The sequence below is a fragment of the Perca fluviatilis genome, chromosome 4, assembly GCF_010015445.1.
Source record: "Perca fluviatilis chromosome 4, GENO_Pfluv_1.0, whole genome shotgun sequence".
Taxonomy (NCBI): Eukaryota; Metazoa; Chordata; class Actinopteri; order Perciformes; family Percidae; genus Perca; species Perca fluviatilis.
Genome location: NC_053115.1, coordinates 33,132,846 through 33,155,788, shown reverse-complemented (window position 1 = coordinate 33,155,788; position 22,943 = coordinate 33,132,846). Strand labels below are relative to the sequence as shown.

At 40.0% G+C, this 22,943-nt stretch overlaps 1 protein-coding gene across 2 annotated transcripts in view; it reads left to right on the top strand.

The window, feature by feature from the left end:
- The first annotated feature begins 1,949 nt into the window (after positions 1-1,949).
- Positions 1,950-22,943, top strand: part of LOC120557797 (polymeric immunoglobulin receptor-like) — a 47,793-nt gene continuing 26,799 nt past the window's right edge. The window contains exons 1-5 of one of the 2 annotated variants that reach the window (XM_039798421.1): positions 1,950-2,090; positions 2,970-3,266; positions 6,107-6,394; positions 7,269-7,373; positions 7,730-7,753. In XM_039798421.1, the coding sequence (XP_039654355.1) occupies positions 2,048-2,090; positions 2,970-3,266; positions 6,107-6,394; positions 7,269-7,373; positions 7,730-7,753 (757 nt within the window). In that variant the 5' untranslated portion in view covers positions 1,950-2,047. The remainder of the gene's footprint in view (positions 2,091-2,969; positions 3,267-6,106; positions 6,395-7,268; positions 7,374-7,729; positions 7,754-22,943) is intronic. The other variant, XM_039798420.1, reaches the window with a different exon arrangement.

Genomic DNA, 22,943 nt, shown 5'->3' with positions numbered 1-22,943 from the left:
GTAAAAGAATTCCAGTATTTTTTCATATGGCAGGAAAAAATATATATACCATATGTCGTTTCTTTTCCCATAACTGTGCAGCGCTAGTTTCACTGTTGAAAAGTAAATGTTTCATGGTATGACAAGACTCTGGTTAGGCTTTGGTTAGGTATATGCACACTATGCATGTGAAGGTAAACTGTTGTTTTGGGGACACCTGTTGAAAAGGCTGATTCTGTATTTTTTCTTGGGAGAACAGTTTCAACTTGTGAGTGGTCAGGAGCACCACTCTGTAGATGGTATATGGTTTGAGCACAGTATAAAGGCATTCTGTCCTTATATTGGTTTGTTCCAGTATTCCAATGTGCTAATTACCGATTGCGTAGGATTTTTTTTGGGCTTGTGCTGGCTTTTTTGCATGTTAGGCCTATAGAGTGATAGCCTGGTTCCGCCCTACGTACTTCCGCTCAATTTTCATTTTCCTTCAGTACGTCGTCTGGGTTTGCGGTATATTCTTGGGTTTTCTCCGGCCAAATCTTTACCAGTCCAATCAGCAAACAGAGGGAGTGGCTGAGAATGATGATGTTGAGGTCGTACGCTAGTTTGAGTTGTAGTTCCGTAATGGCAGCGGAGAAAGATGCGAGCGAAGCCATTCGGTCCGTTGTGGCAATGCTGCCGAATATCCAGAAGATAAGTTTGCTGAGTTTTGTTGGTGGCTGTGATGTCGTGGCCCTCCTCCCTGCGGGGGTTCTGGAAAAGTTTGATTTTCCAGCTCGCTCCGTTAGTCGTGAAGGAGTTGGCTAAGGAGAACACTAGCGATGCTAAGCCGACGTCATGACCAAACGTTAGCGATTGGTTATGGCAGATCCAGAGTGACTCTGGGCAGATCCAATGGTTTTAAACTTCAACAGAGTACCCACCTTAACACTTGTCAATGGAGAGTGGCCAGACTCTCTGTACAAATGAGATGTACCAGAGTCTGGTAGGACCAGGCTAATAGAGTGCTGTAAGGATGATATATTTTTGCAGGCCAACCTGGAAGTTATCTTCCTTGTTTCCCTCAACAAAAAGCCAATGGGATGTTTCCATTGAATGTTCGATTGTTGCTAATAATAAGCTCTGTGGCAAACAAAATTGTATGATACTTACATGTCTTGTTTAGTAAGATAATCTTCACAAATTAATACCACCTTTATGATTTTGGAGGCATAAATACATTTGGCAATCGGGACGGGACTTCAACTACAAAACTGAGAGTGACGCCTAATGTCCCCGACAACCTCTGTTGTCTCATTTAGCTACTTCTTAGCAACCACCTTTTTAAGAAACGTGAAAACTTTAAAGAACAAAAAAAACTAAATGTGAAAATGCCAAACATGTTCCTCTACTGCGTTGTACATCAACGAGAGATTGAGAAAATGAAATGATAATCATCAAGATTGATGATGTAATGCTTTGAAACTTGTAGACAGCGGGGGATGTATCATCATAACTATCATTCTCATAGTCATAACCACTGGTGTTGTTTATGACAGGTAATGGTATAAAAAGACTGACATCTCCTGACATTAACACTGCTGAAATCCCCAGCTCCCCATTTATGGATTAATAAAATCTCTTGCTTCTATTTGTAATTTAACTTTATCCCAGTCACATGTACTTACATTTAGGATGTCGATATAATTAACTTATTTAATCAAAGCCAAATAATGAACAATGATGAGGCTCTCTGTTATGCTACTATGCTACTTCTGACATATTGTTTATGTCAAGGACTTCCTATTAATCCAAAGTGTATTTTTCTTCGCATGATTTAGATTATTTCCTATTTATTGTAAATGCCAAGGTATAAAAGGAAGAAGTTATATAATAGGGAAGAAGAAAAAAGGGGAAGAATAAACAGAAAGGTGGGGACAGGACGTTTTTTAAGTAACATATTATGAGAGAAATTCAGAAACCCAACTCTTGAGAGCAACCAACTGTAGCGACGCAGCGATCAGACAGACCTGAAATAACCAGCTGGAGTTTAATAATCTGACGGAGGATCTCATCATCCAACAGCAACATCATGAAGAGCTTTCTTCTACTCATCCTCTCACTGATGATAACAGGTACAACTAATACCTCCTCACTGATAGATACAGTCATTCAAATGTAAAAGAGTTTAGTTCAGTTTGAGCTAATTGTTTTGTGTTAATGTGCTTTACAGTGTTTTACTGAATGAATATGAGTAGGAATCCTACAGTAACATATTGTACTGCTACTGTACTACTGTACTGTACTGCTCCATAACTCCAGTAATTGCAACAACAACAAAAAACACAGTGTATTATATTTCTATCTGTTTCACTTTCACTATAACTCATTTATACATAACACAGCAGTTAAAGAAAGATTATTTTAGATTAAAAACTTCTTCGGTGAACTCGCAGTAAAAAAAACAAATTTTAACAATTAATAAAAATGAGGAAAAAGATACTTAAAATCTGTGAACCATTCATACATATAGCTACAAAAGCAAAACACTGTAATTTGTATGTATTGCGCATATTTATTTATTTTATTTAGTTTATTTGATATGCCATATGGACCATGCATATTTATGAACATTGTTGTATAAAACACACCATGTAAATATGCCAGAATTAGTACAAATAACTACTACTACTACTACTATTGTATGCACCACATTGACTGCTGCTGTATAAGACTTCAAAGATCCGCGTACGGAGGAGGGTGGCTTTAAAGCCGGGGAGCAGAGTTCGTGTCCCGGGAGAAGTTCTACTAAAGATGACCTGTGTTTTAATCCAAAAACCCAATCTTTTTTTCTAATCTTAACTAGTCTTTTGGGACCTTAACTTAAATCTTGTCGCCGCATGATGGTCACCTTTTGTCTGCTAAACTTAATGGCAGAAACGACCGTCACCTCCGGGTGACTGCAACTCGGCTCAGAATCTGACATGATGTGAACTTTTCTCTCTGATCTACAGGCTGGGAGGCCTCATCTGAAGTGAAGGGATGCACAGACGGATGGGTGGAATTCACCTGCAAATATCCAAAAAATAACACATATTCAAGTGTTGATGTAGTTAAGGACAACCAAACAATCATAGAAACTACTCAAAAGAATGTGAGACAGACCAAGGGCAGATTTTCTGTGTACAATGACGGAAAAAATAAAAGTCTCAGAGTGGTTATCAAACCACTTCAACAAGAGGACTCCGGGGAGTACGAGTGTAAATTTGACCAAGAATCTGACCCTGCCAATGAAGTGGACTTAAGAGTTGGTGAGAAATGCTGCCTCTTTTATCACTGTCTCTCATGTCCTTCGTTAAAGCACTTTGTAACTGTGTTAAAGAGTAACTCATAGGTGTGATTGGCAAAGGACAAAAAAGCAGGAAAATATATGGCGCACCTACCTCTTTAAACTGATTTTTATCTATCTGAATGTTTTCTTCACTCTGTCCGAAAACAACAATTAATAATGGCTAAGACCATACTATTTGAGAATATAAAGATTTTTGTTGTTTCTCCAAATACCTGAGGAAAAATGTCATTAGCACCACATAACTGTTTTAGTTGAAAAGGAAGCTACAGAAATTGTGGCCAAGGTATTGTATATATAAAATTTCACATTATGTTTTTATGAAAACATGTTTTACAACATGTAGTTTTTTTAAACTATTTGTCTTAATCATGTTTAAAAGTCCATGTGCCTTGAGGATACTCAGAAACATGTATTTACCACTCCAAACCAAACATTGTATGTTGGAACGTGAGGACGCTGTCGTGAATATCGCCGCTTCACAATCCGCAAAATTAATATATTTTTTCTAGTAAATTAAGTACCTTGAGTTTTAGATTAGGTTTTGGTCATTCTCAACACCTTTCTATCCCCTGCTTTGACTCATCAATTCTGGACTCTGTGCTGCTGCCAGCCTGTGTAACGTATACCTTACTCGACTGTCAGCTTTAGCTAGCTAACGTTAGCTGTCAACTAACGGTTACCGCTAACAAGCTAGTGATCTAGCGAGGATTATGCCTTCAGACCACAGTGGACTTCAGTGGACTCTCCATCCAAACTCCCGACTGGACCTTCGTCTGCCATGACTACAGCTCAAGCAAATAGCTAACGCTTAGAATAAAAGTTAGTGTTGGCCACTACCTCTCTGCACTGCCGAAAAAGTGCTCCTAAAATATTCCTCACAGTCACTGCAACTCAGAGATGGGAAGTAACGAAGTACAAATACTTCGTTACTGTCCTCAAGTAGATTTTTCAGATATTTTTACTTTACTTTACTATTTATTTTTGTGGCGACTTTTTACTTTTACTCCTTACATTTTAACAAGAATATCGGTACTTTCTACTCCTTACATTTTAGAAAATTGGCTCGTTACTTTAGTTTTGTACAAAAGGTCGTCTATCAGGAGTGATTGTGAGTGCACGTCGGAAAATAGCGCGGACACGCGCCTTACACCGCGAGCGGGCGCGCGCGCCACACAGAGAAAAAAGTGAGAGAAAAGAGGATAAATCAGTTGAGATGGTGTGTGTGCGTCCTTGAGAACTGTAAGTCGTATAACTTATGTTGTCAGTTAATGTAAGCCTGTTGTTGTATTGGTCTATATTTCTTGCAAACTTAAAGTAAGTTAGCTAGTGATTTTGTTGTTTGTGTTCTTCACCTGTTAGCTAGGTTGCACGTTGCTTGATCTTATTAAAGCATCAAAAGAGAGAGGTTGTCTCCGTCCGTGTTTTAACAGACACACCTGGGGCAAAGTTGGAAACCAGAATCAGCTTTAAATATAGTCCTAATCTAGTCCTCACTAACAAGTTTCAAATCATTTCACTGGAGTTACCATTATTTTTTTGTCGCGTCATCAATACCGAATTCAATCTAATTGGATGGGAATATACTGTACGTTGCCTTGATGCAGTGACTCGACAGATTCGGCGGCATTCATTTGCGGCAAATCATTGTGGCTTGATGGTGGTAACGTTAGCACTAGTAGTATGGATGTTTGCTTATTGTTGTTGTTTAGTAATTCATATTGAATCTTTTATTTTCATTCCAGAAGCCATATTTGAGCACACACACACACACACACACACACACACACACACACACACACACGTGGATTCCTTTAAATGTTAAGGGGAAGATTCAAAAAGAGAAACTGGATCTGTGAATTCTATCTTACTACTCAGTCAGAATCTTATTAACCTGGAGTCCCAGTCTCTGTCCCAATAATCATATATGTCATGTTTTAGGCCTATTGGCAGACATCCATTTAAAATGTAGGCAATGGCATAAAAAGAGTCCACTGAAGATTCTCAGCTACCACTCTAGTTAGATTTGTGTGGTCCAGGCAGCTTTTGTTAAAAAAAATATTATTCATTCGTAGAGACTACTTTTACTTTTATACTTTAAGTACATTTCCAAGCCTGTACTTTGTTACTTTTACTTGAGTAAAGAAGTTAAATCAGTACTTCTACTTTTACCAGAGTATTTTTAACACAAATATCTGTACTTCTACTTGAGTACGGGAAGTGAGTACTTTTGCCATCTCTGCTGCAACTTCTCAACATCATCTGCTACGTCGCTCAAGTTTGTAATTCCAACATAAAATAAAAATAAAAGTATTGTCCCGTTGTCGGCTTCAGCTAAGAAAGACATAGTTCGCCCCCACACGTCCAACATTCTTAGAACACATCAGATAACCTTCCGCAACGATTGCAGGCTCTTTGGTGGAGCTCTGCTTTGAATGAAGTTCCATTGTGACAAATGAATGGACTACTTGCGGAGTGATATAAAGACATGAATCGGAGGCACAAAAAACGGTCATTATGTTTACCGACCCGTGCCTTGCGCGCGAACCCCTCCCCCCCCCATGATTTACGAGAGCCTCATGATTTATGAGAGCCTCATTTTCAGGTCGGAAAATCCGGAAAAATCACACCCCTGTAACTACACCCTCAGATAACTAAGGTATAATATATGCACACTTAGACATACTCTTCTATGTTAAGTCATCATCTACAAAACTAACCAAGTAATACAAAATTTAAATCCATTTGCCATAAAGTACATAGTCATGATGGAAAGATTTCACATCTCTTTTGTATTTTCAGATGACGGCTGCCAGCCACAGTTTAATCAAACTGCGTACAGAACAGCTAAAACCACCATCTCATGTGACAAAAGAAACAACTCCGGAGTCATGTTTTTCTGCAAAGAGAACGGTTCAATCTGTGAGGATATTTCAAACGGGTCCTTCACTCTCCCAGAGACCAGCAGTAGCTTCAACATGTCCATCAGTAATGTGTCCTCACAGCATGCTGGTGTCTACTGGTGTGGAGTGGAAACAAATAATGGAAGTAACAGAGCTGCACTCAGAAAAATACAACTGGAGGTTGAAGGTGAGAAACAAACATCTGACACTTTTAGGTTTGATTTACTCACAGATATAATGAAGGTGTCAAATACACTGTTAAATACAGTTACTGATAGGCAACTGTCAGTCTATAACTGTTTAGAGAAGATAACATTTTTTTTGCGTTGCTGATCTGTATAGTTTCAGGCAGCAAATTTCAAATAAATTATATCTGCTTGTTTGAAAAACAAATTGATCGCTCCAAAACTAATGACACGTTAGGTTGCAGTCCAAGGCTAATGACCGCATGATTTCTTTTTGTCTTTTTCTTTTTCAAATTGTATTTATTATTTTGTTATAATTTGTACTCCACATCTCTTATCTATCATATCTTTTTTTAAGTGTCACCAACCTTGTACATCAGGTCATGTGTGGTTTTGTAAAAAACAAAAAACTACAGTAACAAACAAAAGTATTTTGTTTATATCGTATTATATCTATTTGCAGGGCCTCCAACAACACTAAACTCATCTTCTATCTCACCATCACCTCATCCAGTTTCTACATCTGCTTCTTCCACCCAGTCGACCAAAAAAAAGAAACTGATCCGTCCAAAAGTAATAGTTACATGACAAGTCGCAGGCTCATGATAGTTCTTTTTGCCAAGTTTTGGCAAATTACATTTCTTATTTTCTTATTTTCAGGCATCAACTTTCATCCAACTTATATCATCTTCTTTAAAAAAAATAAAATAAATGTATCCATCCAAAAATAATAGTTACATAGTTACAAGTCAGTTAAAGTCCCAGGCTTATGATAGCACAATTCGTTAGTTTTTTGCCAAGTTTTGGCAAATTACATTTCTTATTTTCTATACTTTCCTACTGTATATCTCTAATCTATTATATATCTATTTGCAGGGCCTCCAACAACACTGAACTCCTCTACTATCTCAACATCACCTCATCCAGTTCCTACATCTGCTTCTTCCACCCAGTCGACCACTGCATCTGCCCACAGCGATGGTGAGAAAGCATTTCTGAAACCTACTGCAGCTGGAGCTTAACTTTAATTAAATGCTTATCAGCATCAAAATAAAAGCAACAATAACCACTGAACACTGATCATCTTATAGTTCATCTTAACAAGTTATGTTAACAAATAACTGTGTCAGGCATCAACTGTCGTTCAACTTATATCATCCTCTTAAAAAAAAAATGTATGTATCCATCCAAAAGTAAGTTACATGACAAGTCAGTTAAAGTCCCAGGCTCATGATAGCACAATTTGTTTGTTTTTTGCCAAGTTTTGGCAAATTACATTTCTTATTTTCTATACTTTCCTACTGTATATCTGTAATCTATTTTATATCTATTTTCAGGTCCTCCAACTACATCAAGTCCTGGTGAGGAAGCACTTTAGTTGACAGAAACCTCCTGCAGCAGATAAACCCTTCTGGATGAGTTGTGTGTGTGTTTAAATAAAGCTGGTTGTCTCTTAGTTGTGTGGTTGTGTCTCCTGCAGGGTCCTCCTCGTTACCTGGAACCATACCTGTGGTCGTCTGTGTGACTGTACTGCTGGTGCTGCTTATTTAGTTTCTCGTCTGGAAACGTAAGAGACTTCTTGGAACACACACATACATGGATACACACTCTTTTTCTTACCGAAAGTAGGTGGGCTGGCAAGTGGCGATTCAATAAATTCATTTTTTGTATTGCTAAACGACAGTGGGCACAACTGAAGCCACATGTGCAAAACTCAAACTATAGTCTGCACAGCAGCAGTTCATGTGGACCAAACTCTAGTTCGTTTTTCATAGCTTGAACACCGTTTTCAAAACTCTACGCACTTATCCCATGACTTTAACCACAACGTGCACAACACTGTGGATTTACAGCACTTTGTTCAAATGCTAACACACTGCTGTCAAAACAGAATAGATTTCAGTCTGGTGCCTATCAAACACTGCTGAGTGCAATTTTAGCTGAAAGCCTAAGCAGGTCTCTTGTTTTAAACTAGTTAGTGAAGATATATGGTATTTATACAGAGAAAGCTCAGAAAGCCCTTTTTTGTATACAAACACCAAATAAGAAGGAAACCAGTATACACTGTACCGTTTGAGAGAAGCAAGTAAGAGTAAAGACACCAATACTGTATGTCCAGGTAAGCATGAGGTTACATACACAGCTATAAAATAAAATATAAAATATCTTTACTATACTCAAACTGTGGACTTCCTGTTTTTCCGAAAGCAATGGAAACACCACATTCATTTGTATTTAGAGATGACGCAGACATCCAATGCGATGAAGAAAACTCGCCGCATGATGCTGGAGAGACGCAGCATTAGTCACACTATTCTTTGTTACTGTTGTTACCTTTAGTTTTTCCCCCAGTAATTCCATAAATTACTAGAGACAAAATACTATATTGAAGCAAACTGCTGATTTTCATTTCTTCTTGTTTACCTTATGTAAAAATTGGTATATTACATAACATCTACACTTCCAGTCAAAGGTTTGGGGTCACTTAGAAATTTCCATTCCACTCCATTATAGACAGAATACCAGCTGATCTGAGTGGGTGGCTGATCTTTAATGCAATATCTACATTGCCCATTATTGGCAACCATTCGTCCAATGTTCCAAAAGCACATTCTGTTTACTAATCTGGTATCATTTTTAAAAGGCTAAGTGAGAAAACATTGGAGAATCCTTTTGCAATTACGTAAGCACATAATGTAATCTGAAAACTGCTGCCCTGGTTAAAAAAACAATGCTACTGATCTCAGTTGGTATTCTGTCTACAATGGAGTGGAATGGAAATTTCCAAGTGACCCCAAACTTTTGACCGGTAGTGTATATCTTTTCTTTAAAGAAACTACTGAGTTGTTTGAAGTCACTCAAATTGTTCAAACTGTAAAGATGAACAGTTTGTAATTTCCGTATTGGTGTTTGACGCTAGTGTTTTTACTCTCAGTGTGTGTTCTGAGTGACAGTGTGTGTTATCTCAGGGAGGAGTGTTTTGAGGTATAAGTTGTGTTGCTGTGAATGAGTTTTGCAGGAGATGTGAACTGTTTAGTTCAGGTGACTGTTGGTAGGGCAGACTGTAGTTTGAGTTTTGCACATGTGGCTTCACTTGTGACCAGTGTCGTTTAGCGATCGAAAAAAAACTGTAATCAATGAATAATTACAAATATTTTTTAAAAGTCTTAAAATCTGATTCAAATAAACCTCCACAGGTGTAACTGTGTCAGATCTTTCCTGGTCAGTCGTACAGTAGGTCCTGCTGTGATGAGACGGATTAGTGTACAGAAATTAATTCTTAGTCTCTTTTGCTCGTTACAGTAATATCTTTCATTCTCTTGGCAGGATTTCAGCGTTCAGAAAACACAAGAACTGGAGAACAGAAAAATGAGGTGAATTAATGCGTGTTTGTGTGTGTGTGTGTGTGTGTGTGTGTGTGTGTGTGTGTGTGTGTGTGTGTGTGTGTGTGTGTGTGTGTGTGCATTCAAATTTTCATAATTAGGGGACCAACAATTAGTATATACCAACACATACACATGTATGATGCCAGAGTGTGTTTGACATAGGGTTGGGCAATATATCGATATTACATCAATATCGTGATATGAGACTAGATATCATCTTAGATTTTGGATATTGTGATATCGTGATATGACATAAGTGTTGTCTTTTCCTGGTTTTAAAGGCTGCAGTACAGTTAAGTGATGTACTTTTCCAAACTTACCAGACTGTTCTAGCTGTTCTATTATTTGCCTTTTCCCCACTTAGACATTATGTCTACATCACTGATGATTATTTATCTAAAATCTAAGTGTGAAGATATTTTGTTAAAGCACCAATTGTCAACCCTAGAATATCGCCGCAACATCGATATCAAGGTATTTGGTCAAGAATATTGTGATATCTGATTTTCTCCCTATCGCCCAGCCATAGCCATCATCTTTGCTGCATAGATAGTTATGTCACTTAGCTGCAATTTTCTATACAATATTTACAAATGGATGATTTCCAGCAACAGTCTTCTCATTTCACTACAGTGTCTACAGTCATGTTTGCAGCTTTGTAAGGCTTTACTTATGCACATCAGTGCTTATGCTAAACACTAGCAGGGCAAAATGCTATGATGACTATTTATTTGCAAGCAAAGGAGTTATGGAATCAAATGTTGTGATTGGGCTAGAGAAAATAAACAGTACAGGCTACATCATGCAAAATTAGAATTAGAATAAAGCACTAATGTAAAAGTCACCTATGTCATAACAAAAAGCCCTTACTTAACCAAATATATCAAGCCAGCAATGTTAAGCAGGGTTTTCCCTAACATTATAAGGCTTAGGCGCAGCACCCAAGCTGTTTGGGGCAGCACCTAAGCCTAACGAACGTAAAATCAATGTGAGCATCAAAACTAACTAAATGACTTTCCTCAGATCTAATGATTGTAGTTGGTCCCCAGTGGACGTCTTTAAGCTGTTCTAGCTTTTTCAACGTTTAATAATATTAATTAATTAATTAAAGCTGCGAGCAGCGATGGACGGGCCCTCGCGCATCTGCGCGCGTCGGGGTTACCAGCGGACGCCGCTCCTTGCGACTGTGCATTCGTGCGGCACTCAGACGCCGCAAATCGTCAACGATGAATAGGGAACTCCCTTCCGAGTTCAACGATACCTCACACAAGACTCTACGTCATATGGTTCATTAGCTGTGGCTAAAGGGGCGTGGCTAAAGCGTAGGGGGCGGGTCAAACCATCACCAATTAAAAAGGAAGTCTCTGCTGAGTTCAATGATACCTCACATAAGACTCTACCTTAAACGGGTCAAAAGTTAAGAAAGGGGGCGTGGCTTAAGCATAGGGGGCGGGGCAAACCATGACCAATGAATAAGGAAGTCTCTGCTGAGTTCATTGATATGTCACATAAGTCTCTGCTTTAAACGGGTCAAAAGTTATGAAAGGGGGCGTGGCTTAACCATAGGGGGTGGGCCAAACCATGACCAATGAAAAAAAAGTCTCTGCTGAGTTCGTTGATACCTCACATAAGACTCTACCTTAAACGGGTCACAAGTTATGAAAGGGGGCGTGGCTTAAACATAGGGGGCGGGCCAATCCATCACCAATGAAGAAGGAATTCTCTGCTGAGTTCAATGATACCTCACACAAGGGTCTACATCAAACGGGTCATTAGTTATAAAAGGGGGCGTGGCTAAAGCTTAGGGGGCGGGCCAAACCATGACCAATTAAAAAGGAACTCTGTGCTGAGTTGAATGACACCTGACACAAGACTCTACCTTAAACGGTTCAAATGTTATCAAAGGGGGCGTGGCCTGAGTAAGTGGGCGTGGTCATATTATAGGGTGCGGCTCAGTATCACACGTAGACCCCACAGTCTGAGTTTTATGTAAATCGGATGATGTTTGTCATATATGGCAGATTTCCTGGTGCCAGCGGGTGGCGCTATGACCAAAAGTCAATTTTGGCCTGTAGGTGTCCTCACGCCTGGACCCTTGTCAATCGTGAGAAATTTCGGGCAGAAACGACAACGTACACTCAAGTTACAACAACTTCTTTGTTCATCACTAAACACTCAAAATGGCCGCCACGCCACGCCCACACCGCCTGACGAAAAGTTTTTCTTTTAATAACTTTTCATCCTTAAAGTGATGGTTCGGAATAATTTCACCCTAGGGTCCTTTGCACCATGACCTCGAGCCAAACACCCCCCCAGAAGCTTTTTTCACCTGGGTCGAACATTGGGAGAGTTAGCGTAAAGTAGCATTATCAGCTGAATAGCTTAGCGCGGGGCTAATGGATCCGAAGTGTCTCTTAACATTACCACACTAATAATACCCGAAATGATACCAAACGTCTACAGTAGTACATATAGGTTATGCACTCATAAAATGATGGATTGTAAAGTTTGTAAGTACACCAGAAGTTTATGAACACTTGCCTGCTGGCTTCTGCTCTCTGCTGTTGTTGTTGCTGCTCTAAGACGAGTGCTTAGGGCCGTCTACAAATTACAACACCGAAAAGAGATGCAACAAAAATATTTTTTAATTTCACTTATTTTTTAAAGTAAGTACTGTAGAATAACTAGCAGGAGACCAGTTATAATTGAGGTAAGTTTGGAGACATTACCTTATTTAATCATTAAATTAATAAATATTTTTGTTGCATCTCTTTTGTATTGTTAATTTGAAGCGCCTAACTACCTTACCCGGTAGTAACAGCAGCAGCAGCAGAGAGCAGAAGCCAGCAGGTAAGTGTTCATAAACTTTCTGATGAATACCCTAGCTTTACTAATAACGTATAGTATTATTCGAACGTGGTAACTATTTGTACCAGATCCTGCGTGGTATCTCTTATTTTACCCTTACCAACGCTATATGCTAACTCTCCCAATTTGTTCGACAGGTGGAAAAGCTTCTGGGGGAGTGTTTGGCTCGAGGTCATGGTGCAAAGGACCCTAGGGTGAAATTACTCCGAACCATAACTTTAAGGTGTTGAGATGATACAGACCAAGTTTGAAGTCCATCGGATGAAATCTCTAGGAGGAGTTCGTTAAAGTATAGCACCTTGACTTTTAGGCCTACTTCCTGTTGCCACTAGGGGGCGCTATGACTTTAAGTAAATATCGGCCTTTGTCCCTGTCCTTGGTCCCGGACTCTTATGAATCCTGAAAAGTTTTGAGGTAATCGGACAACGCATACACTCGAAGTTACACCCACTTCCTGTTTCGCGGGCGAACGCACAAAATGGCCGCGCCCGCCACGCCACTATGACGAAAAGTTTTTCTTTTAACAACTTTTCATCTTTAACATCTTAAGATGGCACAGACCGAGTTTGAAGTTGATCGGATGAAATCTCTAGGAGGAGTTCGTTAAAGTACGACATGTGGAAATGGCCAAAATCGCACTAATTTCGAACTTTGAGATCAAAATGGCGGACTTCCTGTTGGGTTTAGGGTATGGCTGTAATGACGTTTTTTGTACATCTTGACATGTTACATATGTGTGCCAAGTTTCGTGAGTCTACGTTAAACGCACTGCAGGGGCTCAATTTTCTTAACTTTCTAGGGGGCGCTAGCGAGCCATTTTTGTGCGCCTATTCCCGAAACCCTTAAAATACGTAAATCTTCACCAGACTTGATGCAACCGCCAAATTTGGTGAGTTTTTGAATATATTAAGCCCCTCAAAAAGCCAATTCATTTGACGGGAAAATAATAGAAGAAAGAAAGAAAGAAAGAATAATTCCTTCAGTTTCAATGGGGCCTTCGCCGCTGTCGGCGCTCGGGCCCTAATTAAGGGAAAACAAAGCGTCTACAGCCATGCTAGAACCTCTGCCACTCTGGTTAGTGTTTAATGTTAGGATGACATATGAATGATATTCCTCCTGTGTTTGTCTTTGTTCTCTGGAAGGATGGTGCCTATGAGGAGATACAGGAGCGCCCCCAGAAGCCAGACTCAGGAACTGCACTCAGCACTATTTATGTCACAGCCAACGCTCCCACAAACTAGGGATGCACCGATCAAGGGGATAAATCCCATCTAAGGGTTGTCCCCCTCTAGAAATATCATTAAAACAATGCTGTGTATTGTAAATAACATAATGGTGTATATACTTAAAATATCTGTGTAAGTAGTAAACCAACACAAACCCCAAAAGATGCTTTTTAAGTTTAGAAACATTTTGAGTCCCCCCCCCCCTCCCTTGCCTCACAGTGGTTTGGTCCACTGCATGCTGTAGTTAGGATCTGCACTAGACTCACAGTCACACCGGGTAGTGACAGGAATGTAGTAAGTAGGTGGTTCAAGGCTATTTTATTCACATTAAACATCGGATGAAGTTTTTCTTTTCTCACATAGAAATGATGCTGAGTAATTAATGAATTAGTCATGACAAAAAAGTTCGCTATGCTAGTGTAATATAATGTAACGTTACCTAGCTTGTTTAACAGCTTGTTGGACAGAAATGCACCCACTACAACTAACGTTACCACCAGACGCGGCCTTACCTATGTTTCACCCGTTTCAATTGAAACAGGCCCCGCCCTCCAAGGGGGGCCCCAACAGACCAGCAAAATCCCATTCATTTTCTCCGTAGGATATTAATTTTCAGCCATAATGTCTAAACCATCCAAGTTAGATTGACCACGAGCTACGAGGTTGCGAAACAAACGTTTCTGCTCCTATAAAAGCCACAAGGTATGAAATCAACCTTTTTATTTGCGATCTTTTAACCGGCTCTGAGCTGAAAAAACACGGAGCCCATCATTATTTATGAAAAGTTTGGTTCAGTGTCAGACACTTTTTGGTCTTTGCTTTTGTTAAATAATTCAAGTTGAGGGGATGTTTGAGCTGTTTTTGTTTTTTTAAGTCAGCCCAGACAGTTGAAAATATACTGCGCAAATCAATTAAGCTGAAAGTGCACGTAATACAATAATATACCATTGATGCAAACCAACAGGAATCCTTGCTTTTTCTGTTATGTTTATGTTTTATGTGGGTAGGGCCCCATATTAGTTATTGAAACGGGCCCCCAGATGCTTAAGGCCGCCGCTGGTTACCAAGGCGATAAGCCTAACGTTATGTGTGTGTGAACTGATATTACGGTTAATATTGAAGATCTACAGTTGTGTTTTGCTCAATATGAAGTTAAGTGGCTGATCAGTTAGATATACAGTATATCCTCTGTCCCAGATGAAACCTAATATTTATGTGGAGGACGCAAGATCATTTTAGAATTATAATATGACAGCTTGGTGAACCAATGAACCTAACTCATATTTAGACATCTGACGTTAAAGATTTGTGTTGTTGTTGCCCAGATAAAACGACAGAGAAAAGAAAAACAGACATAAGATCCTCATATCAAGACAATTTGGTAACATATAAGAATGGCTGCTTATGGAAATACTAGCGTCACTATGTCACAGGCAAAGGAGACAGAAAGAACCGAGGAACAGGGAGACCAGGGACAGTCAGGTGGAGAGTCTCAGGGAGCAAAATCAGCATAGGTAAGTCTCAGGAGACCAGGGACAGTCAGGTGGAGAGTCTCAGGGAACCAGGGACAGTCAGGTCAGGAGACCAGGACAGTCAGGTGGAGAGTCTCAGGGAGACCAGGGACAGTCAGGTGGAGAGTCTCAGGAGACCAGGGACAGTCAGGTGGAGAGTCTCAGGGAGACCAGGGACAGTCAGGTGAGACAGGTGGAGAGTCTCAGGGAGACCAGGGACAGTCAGGTGGAGAGTCTCAGGAAGTGTGTTGAGCTTAGTTCATATTTTTGGAGGTGTGTGGCTGTCAGGGTTAGCAGATGAGCTTCACCAGTGGCTCACTAATTTACATTATGATCAGCTAATTTAACAAGTGTACAAAAGCATTGTATTTCTTTTAGACTTTTCAAAATAAGTCATTATGTTTTAAGGTATTTTTGTGGCTTGATTGTAAACAACTTAAAAATAAATGCATGGTTTTAAAGAAGAATATTTTGGTCAATTTAGTCAGCCTTTTCATTGAATTAAGAGAAACACTGAAAAGAAGGATAATGGTACAGTCTCCATGCTACACTAATGATAGTATTAAGGCTTTCCTATAGTGGACACATGTCCTCTACCAGTATAATTGTGGCTGTATTATTTGTGTCCCCTTCAGAAATTGTTCTGCAGAAATGTTGTTTATTGACCCCCCCTACTGTTTGATCAGATTTACGCCCATGGCACTGATCCGACTTTTTCAGTCCCGATACCGATACCGATGCCTGGGCTTTGTGTATCTGTCGATACCCGATACAGATCCGATACTGTTGTTGAATTAATAATAAACTGTATAACTTCCACCTTGTACCTTCCTTCCACCATGTGGAAGAGATTAACTGAGACAAAATAACATAGATGTAATGTATTGAATTCTTATTTATTTTACACTCAACTCTTCCAGAATGCGACACACGTGCGACAGAGGAAAAAAATAAATAAAAAAAACTGGATCGGCCCGTGTATCTGTTCATTTTTCCGATCCCGATCCAGTTATTTTGTCAATAGGGACCGATATCCGATCTTAATATTGGATCGGTGCACCCCTACCACCTCGCAGCATTACTCCACGGTCAACTTTCCCAACAGCTCTGGAGAAGCTAGGGGTGACTAAGGGTGTCACGATTTTAAATCGAAATCGACCGAAATGAAGTCCCAATCTCGAATTTCGAATAAAAAAATGGAATCGCCGATGCTGCCACGCCCCCATGTCCTGTCCGGTCAGCTTGCCAAGCGTGAAGAAAACACACGTGTTGAAGTGCTGCGAGTCAAACTCCTCTAACTTAGCTACAGCCAGTCAAAAGTTAGCGTGGCAACTGCAGACGCAGGAGACCCATCGACACAACTTGAACCCCCTCCTCTGTCACTGAAGTCGCCGGTGTGGAAGTATTTTCGATTTCCAGTGAGTTATGTTGACAATGTTTGCATTGTCGACAAAAAAAGCCACAGTTTGCAAGCTCTGCTATGTGCGTCTAGCATATTCTGTGTGTTTACCATTGCACATTAGCCTAGCAGCTAGCGGAGATTCCTTCTGCTTATAGCTTAATCCCAACAAAACCGCGCGGTTGAATTTCAGCCTGCATGCACATTTTGTAGCCTAAACAGAGTAGCTTATACTAGTTACATTAGAGAGAGCAACAAGTTAGCGGACTGGCGAGTCTTCCTCTCTGCTCTCTGACTGCTCAGCCGCTGTGCTGCGAAGCGTCTGCCCTCGGCATTGTCTGCAAACTTTTTTTTTTTTTTTACTTCATTGATAAATTATCAAGTTTCCAATTGACTGAAGATAAATTATTGTTACATTATGTTGCTGATAAATATTTTAAATTTGACAATGTAATGTAGTGCATTGTGAACAAATGTCAGATATTATATTGCATAAAAGTAGTCTAGTCTATAAATGGCATAGCAACATGTGCTTTAAAAAAAAAAAAAAAATCAGGAATCGAACCGTGACCTTATAATCGAAAATGTAATCGAATCGAGGATTTGGAGAATCGTGACACCCCTAGTGGTGACACATATTCTACTGTGTGGGACAGTGGGCCATAGTCCCACCCACTCTGCTGTCAATCATCCATCCAGACTTCCTGAAGACCCTTTCTATTCTACTGTCAACAACCCACAGCAGCACTGAGACCAGTCCTGACACTCTTCACTTCATTTTCAGTTTAGTCACAGGGCTTCTGCACTGATATTTACCGTACACCAAGTTACCAGTTGTGCATCCAGCACTGCGGTTCAATACAACATGTCCATCTACCACCTCAATAAGGACCACACAACTCAATCAACATCTGAATTAAAGACTCATGATTATTTGGCAAAACATGGATCTTAGTTGTCGAGTCCAACCTCCACTGTTAAACGCTAACACGCATCAACTTTTACCTGTTTAATTGTACCACATTGATGAGTAATATTACTGAATGCTACAAGAACATTGTGAATCATATTTAAGTTTAATGTAACCACAGTGGTTACATCACAAATTTGCTCTTTTACTGCTGCTGGTTTTGAATGTCCTTTTCAGCCTCTATGCAACAACATCTCCTCAGCCCTCACACAAATATGTCTCAGACTGGTTTAATGTATATATGGTTTCAATTCTTGTATGTATTGTGCAATATGTTATGCAACATCTATTTTTCTTCTTTTTGAAAACATTCCTCTTTTTTTACCAACATAATGCATTTGGACATGTTGACACTTTTGTTTTCTTTTCAATGTTGTATTTGATTTACATAAAATGCTTAAACAGTGGTAATAAAAATTATTTACTTTTAAGTGGTCTTTTTCATCATATAATTGAATTTACAAATCATGTGTTTATATGGCACAAAACAATAATTATGAAAGTGTTTTACTAACAGAGACACAAGAAAGAAAAAATAGACAAGCCAAAATGGTACAAACAAAGAACACAAAATGTAGACACGTACACAACACAAGACATAACATTTGAGGACGACACAAATAAAAAAAACAGCATTAGCTGTTTGGCTTCTTAGAGACTTACAGATTTTTCAGTCGCTAACAAGCATTTGTCCAAACAGTTGTCACATTTTCAAAACTCTAAACACAATTAGCACAGCATCAGTCTTTTTTGGCCATACAATTCACATATTTCATGTCTTTTTCACACAATATGCAGTCAGTGAACACATTTCCACAACGCTTACATTTTCTTAACAGACAAGCTATACCAACAAAATGATGGATTGTTTGTGTAGAATTTACGAATGTTAACACACAACATCCCACAATAGCAAAAACAATTATCCAAACCTTAGATACAGTATAAAAACATCTGCTTCTGCAATGATATTAGTTCAAAAACAATATATCTCAGCTCAAAAAAAAAAGAAAAAAAAGAAAGACAGTAGAAAAATTGACACACAGCTGATTTATGTTGGGTAAAGTGGGCCAACCACAGCTGATTCCAGTCCGGCTTAGACTCAGTGGCAGGGGTTATTTCTTTCAATTACTATAAAAGAAGGACTTTGAGGAGTGATGTTTTCGGAAACAGAAGCAGAAAAATACAAACATTGTAATGTCTGGACGAGGAGGAGGAAGAGCAAGGGGCCCAGGGAGAAGACCAGGCCCAGTGAGAGATGGAGGGAGAGGTGCAGAAGCAGTGAGAGATGCAGAAGGAGGTGCAGGTGCAGTGAGAGGAGCAGTGAGAGGAGCAGGGCTGGGGAGAAGAGCAGGCCCAAGGAGAGGGCAGAGGTGTAAGAATGCGTGGTGGTGGCATTCCAAGGGCTGCAAGAACAGTAGTCAGTGATGATATTCGTGCCACTATCATTGACCATGTAATCAACCACGGTCTTTCACTAAGAGAGGCTGGTGAAAGAGTGCAACCCAAGTTGAGGCGGTCAACGGTTGCCTCCATTATACGCATCTTTCAACAAACCAACAGGTAAGTATTGCATTTTACATGGATTGTTTCTATTCTCACTTGACATGTCAATAAGGTCATACAGTAATGCATATGTTGAATTTCTTTTGTCCCTCTAAAGAATGCAATGTCTTCCACCCTCTGGGGGAAGAGGAAAGCTCCTCAATAATGATCAAGAGCTTGCCATTGTAGAAATGGTTGTTGCAAATAATGCAATAAAACTGAGTGAAATTCAAGCTCGAATTGTGGAGGACCATGAGATATTTAACAATATCGAAAGAATCAGCCTCACAACCATTACGCGGACATTGTCTAAACACAGAGTGCGGATGAAGCAGCTCTACACTGTTCCCTTTGAGAGGAACAGTGAGAGAGTCAAGGAGCTACGACGACAATATGTCCAGGTATAGTGTATATTCAACTCAATGTCCAGTTCTATAAGCTTTGCACTTTGCAAGTAGATAACCTACACAGTAATAGGTTACAGTACAGTGTGATATACAATAATGACATGATATACATAAACTTTTTTTTCAGAGAGTTATGGAATTGGAGGCCAACCAGGCCGCTCATGAATTCATTTACATAGATGAGGCAGGATTCAATCTGTCCAAAAGGCGTCGACGTGGACGAAATATAATTGGAAAGAGGGCCACAGTTGATGTGCCAGGACAGAGAGGGGCAAACATTACCATGTGTGCAGCAATGGCAAATGCAGGATTACTCCTTCACAAATGTCAAGTTGGACCCTATAATACCGAGCGCCTCCTCTCCTTTCTCAATGATCTCCACCAGCGCCTGGTACCAGAGCAGGATCAGGAGGGTGAAAACATGAGGACCTTTGTCATTTCCTGGGACAATGTTGCTTTCCACCATTCACAAGCAATAACATCATGGTTTGAAGACCACCCAAGACTGGTAAGTCTCTTCCTTCCACCCTATCCACCTTTCCTCAACCCCATAGAGGAGTTCTTTTCTGCATGGAGGTGGAAGGTTTATGACCATCAGCCACATGACCTGAAAATATTGGGCACGATGGCGCTACCCATATACCGGTAATTGACTGGTTAGTAGTGAATCCGAGTCCACTGAAGGGGGTCCGATAAGAACCAGACAAGTGTCACTTCTTAATTATCCTTTATTGCCTCACAATCAACACACGCTCATTTCTCCAACAGTATGTGGATGCCTACATGGAGGTGTGGTTGCATTGTACCATCATTACTGAGGTTAAACTACACTAATAGTTATATTTGCACTGAACAATGCACTAAACAAACCGAAACACAACTCCTACAGCGCACATGAACAGATGCGCAAACATTAGCTTACACATGAAATAGCACCCTTGTGAATTAGCCTACTAACGTGCATTTATAAATCCTACATAACATCGTCCCGTATCTACAGGACGTCAGACTTACTTCTTTACGATGCACGCAACAGCAGTGTCCACAAACTTCCAATGATGGGAGAAAAGGAAGTGATATAAGCGTTTTTCGTTAACGCTCGAGACCGCTGTGCCTAGACTGAGGTGCAGAGCATGACCTTACCGCATGCCGATACCGTTACTAGTCCAGATAGAGCGAACCACTGATGAAAGGGAGAGAGAGTGTATCGCTACAGCCAATCCAGTCTGCTCAAAGTAATGGTCTTTTTCACATGACCAGATGTCCCTTCGCAGACGACAGGATGCTGGATGCAGGGATATCACAGTTCATGATTGCCAAGGGTGGATCCGACATGCCAAGCGGTTTGATCCCAGGTGCATCGCCTTGGATGATATCAGATGTGATGTTGATGAAAACATGTGGCCTAACCCTGAAGATCACAGGGATTAGATACAGTCATTTTGTGCTTTTTTGTTCCCCCTTTTTTATCTGGGCTTTTTGCTGCTTTTTTTTTTTTTTATGGAATGCTCTTGTGTTTCATGGATATTTTGTTCACTGTAAGCATTACTGTAAAACTTTTTCTGTTCTATTTAGGGATGCACCGAACCCAGAGTTCGGTTCGGAATTCGGCCGAACTTTGGGCTTTTTGACGGAGTTCGGGTACTGCCGAACGTTCGAATTATTTTCGACCGAACCGAACCAAAGAGAAGTAACGAGAGGCGAAACTCGAGATAAAGAGGCGAACGTTGTGTTGAGTTTCTGCTCTTGCCAAAGAGTATAGAAGTAACAAGAGGCGAAACTCAATAGAACGTTCCATTGCAAACAAAACTGACACGCACCCATGACAGAGCTGCAGCGCCGCCATCTTGGACTGAACTATCTAGTTACTTCACTACTCTTTGTAGAGTTACGTGGTCGACGTAATGACGTAGTTGGAGCTAGACACAATGCAGTCGCAACCTAGCAACGGCAATAAGTTGTGAGAAAGTGAAAATGGAACTTGTGAGCAGAAAAAGTGTTGTTTGGCAGTACTTTCAGTCAAAAGAAGGCGGCGATTCAAGTCGAGCTATATGTTCAATTTGTAATGCCGATTCGTCCGTCGGTGACGAGGACCTAAACTATACACAACATCGCCGCTGTTAAGGCATTTGCGTATGAAACATCCGAAAGAATACGAGTTGTGCATGAAGGAATCTCCAGACAGCAGCCAAAATGCAGCAACTTCAGGTACGGCAAAGGAAGGACAGTCACAGCTAAAAACGGGTGTTAACCAGACCGTGCCTCTCCCAAGCTGTCAGCGTTCTCTCTGGAAATGAGTCTTCCTACAGCGGGAGCGACCGAACGGCCGGCTGCTGCTCGTTAGCTAACAGTAGCTTTCTAATTTCACCCTTCATCATACACTGGTTAGCGAAAGTTTGCAAAACAAAATTGTCACCCATCTGGCGATAGCGATGTACTTTCCTACGATGTGAATAGAGCGTGGGGGTAGCCTACTTTATGGGATTATAAATCTAAAAGGCTAATATTTTGGATATTGGTTGGCTCTTGAGATAGGGTAAACATAGGCCTTGTCAAAAATAGTTTTTCCCACTTGTGTGCCAGGCATAATGTTGCCTATTCTTTTTTATTTTTTACAATTTCAATTTCTTTATTTTTGAAAGGGGACAGTGAGCATTAACAGAGGCATTAATCAACATTGAAACAATGTAAATGTTCCCGAGTTAGCTCAAAAGTGCTAATTTTCATCGGTAGTCCCCCAGCCAGATGTAAAACAGGCAGCCTTTGAAATAATGACCGGTATAAAATCACAAGATAAAATTACATACAACACATTATGGTTAATAAATACAATTCGAGAAAAATACTTATATAACGTTTAAATGCACACAGATAGCATTAGTGCCCACAAGTTTGGCTCTCTACCAGCCATTTGTTTGCATTCTTTTTGAATGAAAAGAATGACAAAGACTCTCTAATAGTTGCCGGCACTGTGTTCCATTGCTGAACTGCTCTTACGGAGAAGACAGCCTGACCAAAAGCTGTTTTCCTCCGTGGGATAATGCAGTCTTCCCTCACTGCCCCTCTAGTTAACCTAACCTCACTGGATCTAAAATTTATAAAATCACAAATTGGAGGATGTCTAATTTTATAAATTAAACAGATATTTTTGAATTTAATGAGATTATCCCAGGTAAGTAACTGATATTTCCTCAGGATACTACAGTGGTGGTAATGGTATGTTTTTTTGTCCAGTATTT